Source organism: Mandrillus leucophaeus, unplaced genomic scaffold (genome assembly GCF_000951045.1).
Source record: "Mandrillus leucophaeus isolate KB7577 unplaced genomic scaffold, Mleu.le_1.0 Scaffold11, whole genome shotgun sequence".
NCBI lineage: Eukaryota > Metazoa > Chordata > Mammalia > Primates > Cercopithecidae > Mandrillus > Mandrillus leucophaeus.
In genome coordinates, this window is record NW_012099209.1 from 4,037,454 (window position 1) to 4,044,343 (window position 6,890).

At 54.8% G+C, this 6,890-nt stretch overlaps 2 protein-coding genes across 2 annotated transcripts in view; one reads left to right on the plus strand and one right to left on the minus strand.

The window, feature by feature from the left end:
* Positions 1–1,133: 1,133 nt before the first annotated feature.
* Positions 1,134–4,142, minus strand: TSSK6 (testis-specific serine kinase 6). Its single transcript, XM_011990945.1, is given in 6 exon segments — positions 1,134–1,228; positions 2,754–2,917; positions 2,920–3,115; positions 3,117–3,194; positions 3,196–3,286; positions 3,289–4,142. Coding segments are annotated over 5 exon segments (1,203 nt in total). The 5' UTR covers positions 4,025–4,142; the 3' UTR covers positions 1,134–1,228; positions 2,754–2,815.
* Positions 4,143–4,366: 224 nt separating this feature from the next.
* NDUFA13 (NADH dehydrogenase (ubiquinone) 1 alpha subcomplex, 13) overlaps positions 4,367–6,890 on the plus strand; it is a 13,399-nt gene continuing 10,875 nt past the window's right edge. Inside the window, 2 exon segments of the mRNA XM_011990932.1 lie at positions 4,367–4,628; positions 4,630–4,930. Coding sequence (XP_011846322.1) covers positions 4,587–4,628; positions 4,630–4,930 — 343 coding nt within the window. The 5' untranslated portion in view covers positions 4,367–4,586.

Below are 6,890 nucleotides of genomic sequence, written 5' to 3' on the forward strand. Positions count from 1 at the left end.
CTGGAGTGCATTGGTGGGATCTTGGCTCACTGCAACCTCCACTTCCCAGGTTCAAGTGATTCTCCTGACTCAGCCTCCCGAGTAGCTAGGACTACAGGTGCAAGCCACCCATGCCCAGCTAAATTTTGTATTTTTAGTAGAGATGGGGTTTTACTATGTTAGCCAGGCTGGACTCGAACTCCTGACCTCAAGTGATCCGCCTCCCAAAGTGCTGGGATTACAGGCATGAGCCACCATACCCGGCCTCAGGAGCTAGGTTTTCTACCTCCACTCTGATGTGGTCCAGCCAAAACCGGAGGCTAGGCACTGCCCCTCTTTTAGCCTCGGTTTCCTCATCAGCAAAACTGAAGGGGACAGGGCCATACTCTATTTGGAGGGATGAAGATAGAGCTGGCACTGCATCCCCAGGGCACCAGAAAGCCATTGACACTGAGTGAGCAGGGGCTGGGCATGGGGAGACCCACCAGAGGAGCAGCTATATGGGGCTCATATGCAGGTAGGCAGGATTAGGATTTCCTAATAGACCTAATACATTTCCCCATATACCCTAAATGGGAGCCACTCCCAGGCTCTGTGGGGTCCTCTCTCGATTTCCTCCTTACCTCTCCATCTCCTCTCCCTCTCTCCCTCCCTATTCCAGACAAATAAGCTTACTGGCCTTACTCAAACACACCAGCTCTCCTCTTCCTGGGGAACACCTGGACTGTTTTCCTTAGCTTCCGAGTCCCTTTACTTTTTTTTTTTTTTTTTTTTTCCTGAGACAGGGTCTCACTCTGTGGTCCAGGCTGGAGTGCAGTGGCATGATCATAGCTCACTGCAGCCTTGAACTCCCAGGCCCAAGCGATCCTCTCACCTCACCCTCCCAAGTAGCTGAGACACGCCACCACGCCCGGCTAATTTTTAAATTTTTTGTACAGATGGCCATCTTGCTGTGTCACCCAGATTGGTCTTTAACTCCTGGGCTCAAGCGATTCACCCACCTCAGCTTCCCAAAGTTCTGGAATTACAGGAGTGAGCCACCACACCCCACCCAGAGTCCCTCCTTGAACACCTCCCAGCTCTACCTGGCATTTAGCACAACTTACAAGTATTTTATTTCCACGTCATTCTTTTATTTTACTTGACTTTTCAATTGTCTTGTTTCCGACAGGGATGGGCCCAAGTCTCTTCGCCATGAGCTCTGGGGCCTGGCAGACAGTAGGTGCTCAAGAAATGCATGATAACATGAATGAACAGAGAAGGGAATGAGCTAGTGGGTCCAGCTGAATTGTGCCCAGCCCTGCCCTGACTCCCCCCCTCACCCCCTCTTCCCGAGAGGAAAAGGACCCACAGCAGGGGAGATCTCCCCCTACCCCCGCAACCTCACTGTTGCTAGATCTGGGTTCAAATCACAGCTGTGAGCCGGGTGCACTGGCTCATGCCTGTAATTCCAGCACTTTGGGGAGGTCGAGGCAGGTGGATCACTTGAGGTCAGGAGTTTGAGACCAGCCTGGCCAACATGGTGAAACCCTGTCTCTACTAAAAATACAAAAAACTAGCCAGGCGTGGTGGCCTGCGCCTGTAGTCTCAGCTACTCAGGAGGCAGAGGCACGAGAATTGTTTGAACCGGGTAGAGGCTGCAGTGAGCCAAGACTGTGCCACTCCAGCCTGGGCAACAAAGAGAGACCCTGTTCAAAAAAAAAAAAAAAAATCACAGCTGTGTCTTTTGTTTGTTGTTTGAGACGGAGTTTCGCTCTTGTTGCCCAGGGTGGAGTGCAGTGGCATGATCTCGGCTCACTGCAACCTCCACCTCCTGGGTTCAAGCGATTCTTCTGCCTTAGCCTCTGAGTAGCTGAGATTACAGGTGCCTGCCCCGTGCCCAGCTTTTTTTTTTTGTAGTTTTAGTAGAGATGAGGTTTCACTATGTTGGCCAGGTTGGTCTGGAACTCCTGCCCTCAGGTGATCCACCCGCCTTGGATTACAAGCGTTAGCCACCACGCCGGGACTTTTTCTTTTTCTTTAGAGACAGGGTCGGGAGCGCAGTGGCTCAGACCTGTAATCCCAACACTTTGAGAGGCCGAGGCGGGTGGATCAGGAGGTCAGGAGTTCAAGACTAGTCTGGCCAAGATGGTCAAACCCCATCTCTACTAAAAATACAAAAATTAGCCGGGTGTTTGGGCACGTGCCTGTAGTCCCAGCTACTTGGGAGGCTAAGGTAAGAGAATCGCTTGAACCCGGGAGGAGGAGGTTGCAGTGAGCCAAGATCGTGCCACTGTACTCCAGCCTGGGCGACAGAGCGAGACTGTCTCAAAAAACAAAACAAAACAAAACAAAAAAAAAACAAGAGATAAGGTATCAGCTGTGATGCCCAGGCTGTTTTCGAATTCCTGAACTCAAGTGATCTGCCTGCCTCGGACTCACAAAGTGTTGGGGTCACAGGCGTAAGCCACCGTGCCCAGCCCTTGGCTGTGTCTTTTGGCAAGTGACATCCATGTGGGCCTCAGTTTCCTTTTCTATAAACTCCTACTTTACGTGGAGACAGGTGACCCTCGCCCCACCCTTGGCTGTTCCATCCTTAACAGATGTGGACGGGGAGGCGCTGGGGTCCACTTGCTTCCCCACCCATCATCACAGCACCATCACGACCCACGAACAACAGAGCTCCTTCGAGCTGGCCCATACTGGGGAGCCCAAAAGGTCCAGGTTCGAATCCTCCCGACTCCCTTTTGGGTATTGGAGCAATAACCTCAACAAGCCTGACTAAAATAGGGTACCCGCGCCCTTCTTCCCCGGACGGAGCGATCCCTTCTCCACTGGTCTGCAAACGGGGCCACCGTTAAAGCCAGGTGCGAGGAACAGCGAGTTTATTGCAGGTTCCAACCGGGAACCCGGCACCCATGGTTGGTTGGGAAGGTACGCCCTCCGCGCAGAGGCTGAGCTTGTTCCGCGCAGGCGCAATGCTTCCGTCCCCTCTGGTCTCGCCCCTCTCAGGGCCTGGTCTGGGAAATCACGGATGCGCATGCGCCTCCAGCTCTCGGGATGGCGGAGGACGTGGATTCCGAACAGGGGCAACTGCCGACTTCCCCGTGGGAAGGAAGGGACGGAAGCGGCAGGGAGAAGGCGCATGCGCAGTAGCACGCATGTTCCCGCTAAGCTTGCCTCTTGCGCGTGCGCCGCGCTGGCCCAGTGCCCTCGGGGGCAGGAATGGCTGGAACCCCGGGTTCTACCCAGAGTCCCCGGTGCGCAGCCAGCAGTTGCGCGCTACCTGGCCCGCCGAAGGCCTGGCGGACGGGCTGAACTGCAGCAGCTCGGCGATCAGGGCCTTGCAGCGCTCGGAGAGCTCGAGGCCTTCGGGGTAGAGCACGCCGCGCTTCTGGCGCCGGGGCAGGCCGGCAATGTCCGAGTCGTCGAAGGGCATGCACCCAGTGACCATGACGTAGAGCACGACGCCCATGCTCCACACATCATACTTCTTGGGGTCGTAGGGGATGCCCAGGAGCACCTCGGGTGACGCGTAGGCGGCTGAGCCGCAGTAGGTGGTGCTCAGGTCTGGGTAGCCATGGGCCTGGCGGCCGAACCCGAAGTCGGTGAGCTTGACGCGGCGCTCGTCCGGGCTCAGCAGCACGTTTTCGCACTTGAGGTCGCGGTGCACCAGGTGGTGATCGTGCAGGTAGCGCACAGCGCCGGCGATCTGCGCGAAGAGGTCGCGCGCCTGCACTCCGGGGATGCGCCCGTTGCGCTGCACAGCTTGCAGCAGGTCGGTGGCAGCCGCTTCCATCACGATGTACAGTTTCCCGTTGCACACCTCGATGAACTCGAAGACGTGCACGATGTGCGGGTGTCGCACGCCCCGCAGGATGGACAGCTCTCGCGGCAGGAACTTGTTGACGAAGTCCGGGGGCGCTCGCCGCCGGTCCACCACCTTGATGGCCACGGTACCCTTGTACTTCTTGGATGTGGCCACCTTCACCTTGGAGTAGCTGCCCTCTCCAATTGTGCGGCCCAGCTTATAACCGAGTTCGCTCAGAAGTTTGTCTCCCGACATGGTGGCGCCTGGGGCGCACGGGGAGCAGGAGGCGGCTGCTGTCGGGGGGCGGCCGGACTACAATCTCGGGTCTAAGCCATGGCGCTTGGCACCTACACCCCCGCACCCCCATGTGCCCACTGCCAGGCATTGGCCGCTGTTGTGCCTTTTATTGCCCCGTAACAATTTTTGCCTTGTGAAGTGACCGCGGGCGTCACTCCGCCTTAGGGTGGGGGTCCAGGACCCCGCCCCGGGGCCACCCTAGCCTCCCTGCTTTGTGACTCATAATCACCTTGAATGGTCAGTTTCCGATGAGAGGCCACTAGCAAGGGATACCCACCACCACCAGGGAGCAGCATCCGTTCCGGGGATTGGGGTGAGTCCGAATTCGAGCAGCAGCTGCTCCCCAACATCACGTACCCAGCCCGTGACTACGTGGAGCCCTGAGCTTCCCGTAGAGTCCCTAGACGGAGCGAAAACGGGAAAAGGGGCCTTAACTGGGGCCCCTGGCTCCCTCGGGCGCTCGGAGTTTCTGACTGGCCTGCGCAACACCCCAGAGGCAAGGCGAACGCCAGAGCCTTTAATGCAAGAACCAAGGCAATTCACATCCTGTCTGGGAGAAAGAGGGAATAAAGACTCCTCAGCTACAGCCTGGCAGCGTATTCCGACCCAGGGTCCGCCGCCGGAGCTTTCCTGCGCTGTCGCGTAGTTACACTAGTGTCCGAGGCTTCCCAGGGCTGCGGCAGGCCAACTCGAGTGCTTCCGCCACACTCATCATGGCGGTGGCAGTATGTCACTTCCGCCTGGGACCGGAAGTGCGGAATACTGCGAGCATGGAGATGTCGAAGGTGAAGCAGGACATGCCCCCGCCGGGGGGCTATGGGCCCATCGACTACAAACGAAACTTGCCGCGTCGAGGACTGTCGGGTCAGTATCACTCTGCGCCGGGGTCTCAGAGTGGGTACTCGGGGCTCGGGGGCGGGGTTCCGGGGACACAAGCGGGCCTCAGTTTCCCTGGCGGGGAGACCGGAGGCTGAGCTCGAGAATCCTCCATAGCTTCTGTAATAACGTCAAGTGCTGCAGTTTGTTGAGCGCTTTCCCAGCTCCGCTTCCTTCTCGTAACAGCCCAGGAAATCGGTCCCTCTAATTATTTACATTTTACAGTGGGTTAAACTGAGGTATAGTCTGCGCTCTGGCCCTCAGCCACCCTTGGATTTCTCAGATGGGGAAACTGAGGCCCAAAAGAGGCCACGGCTCCCCAAGGCAAGGCTGAGGCCGCAACCTGGAACTTGGAGGGAATTTACAAGATGTTCTATAAAGTGGTTCCCTGCAGGCAGCCCCCGCCTCCATGGTGTCCCAGGAATCCGTATTCTTAAAGTTTTCAAATTGTTTTCATTTATGTATTTTTTTTTTGAGACGGAGTTTTGGTCTTGTTGCCCAGACTGGAGTGCAATGGCGCCATCTCGGCTCACCGCAGCCTCTGCCTCCTGGGTTCAAGCAATTCTCTTGCCTCAGCCTCCCGAGTAGCTGGGATTACAGGCATATGCCACCACGCCTGGCTAATTTTGTATTTTTAGTAGAGATGGGGTTTCTCCACGTTGGTCAGGGTGGTCTCCAACTCCCAACCTCAGATGATCGGCCCACCTCGGCCTCCCAAAGTGATAGGATTACAGGCGTGAGCCACCATGCCCGTCGTAAAGTTTTCAAATGTTTTAAGTAACACGTTAAATTTTGTTATGGGGCCCAACACAGAAAAATGAAAAAGACTTGAAAGGCACCCATACTCAGTCCCCAGGGTTAACGGACAAATACAAACTTTTAAACATCATTTAAGGGTGAATACATACATTCCTTTTTTTTTTTTTTTTTTTTTTTTTAAAGACAGGGTATGGTTCTGTTGCCCAGGCTGGAGTGATCTCTTGGCAACCTCTGCCTCCTGGGCTCAAGCCATCCTCCCACCTCAGCCTCCCAAGCAGCTGGGATTATAAGCCTGCGCCCAGCTTTCTGTATTTTCTGTAGAGATGGGGTCTTGCCATCTTGCACAGGCTGGTCTTGAACTCCTGGGCTCAAGTGATCCACCCACCTCAGCTTTCCAAAGTTATGGGACTATAGGCATGAGCCACCGGGCTCAGCAGAATGCATGTCTCTTAACAAATTAAACTTTACATTTAAATTACATGTTATGCATATTATGCCTCAATTTTAACACATACAAAAAATGAACATAGTAATTAAAAATGTAATAATTCAGATAGTAGAAAAGTCAATGTGAGGTGAAAAGCCCTCCCCAGCTGCTTCTTGGTTTTTTGTCTTTTTTTGTTTTTGTTTTTTTTATAAGATGGAGTCTCGGTCTGTTGCCCAGGCTGGAGTGCAGTGGCGTGATCTCGGTTCACTGCAAGCTCTGCCTCCCGGGTTCATGCCTCAGCCTCCCAAGTAACTGGGACTACAGGTGCCCGCCACCACGCCCAGCTAATTTTTTGTATTTTTAGTAGAGATGGGGTTTCATCGTGTGAGCCAGGATGGTCTCGATCTCCTGACCTGGTGATCCACCCGCCTTGGCCTCCCAAAGTGCTGGGATTACAGGCGTGAGCCACGGCTCCCGGCGGTTTTTAATTTTTTATTTCTACTTTTTGTAGAGACAAGGGTGCAGCTATGTTGACCAGGCTGGTCTCAAACTCCTGGGCTCAAGTGATCCTCCAGCTTCAGCCTCCCAAAGTGCTGGAATTACAGGCTTGAGCCACCGTGGCCAGCCTCCTCTTGTTTTTCTTGTATCCAAGAACTGAGATTGGCAGACTTTTTCTTTTTTTTTTTTTTGAGATGGAGTCTCGCTCTGTTGCCCAGGCTGGAGTGCAGTGGCGCGATCTCGGCTTACTGCAAGCTCCGCCTC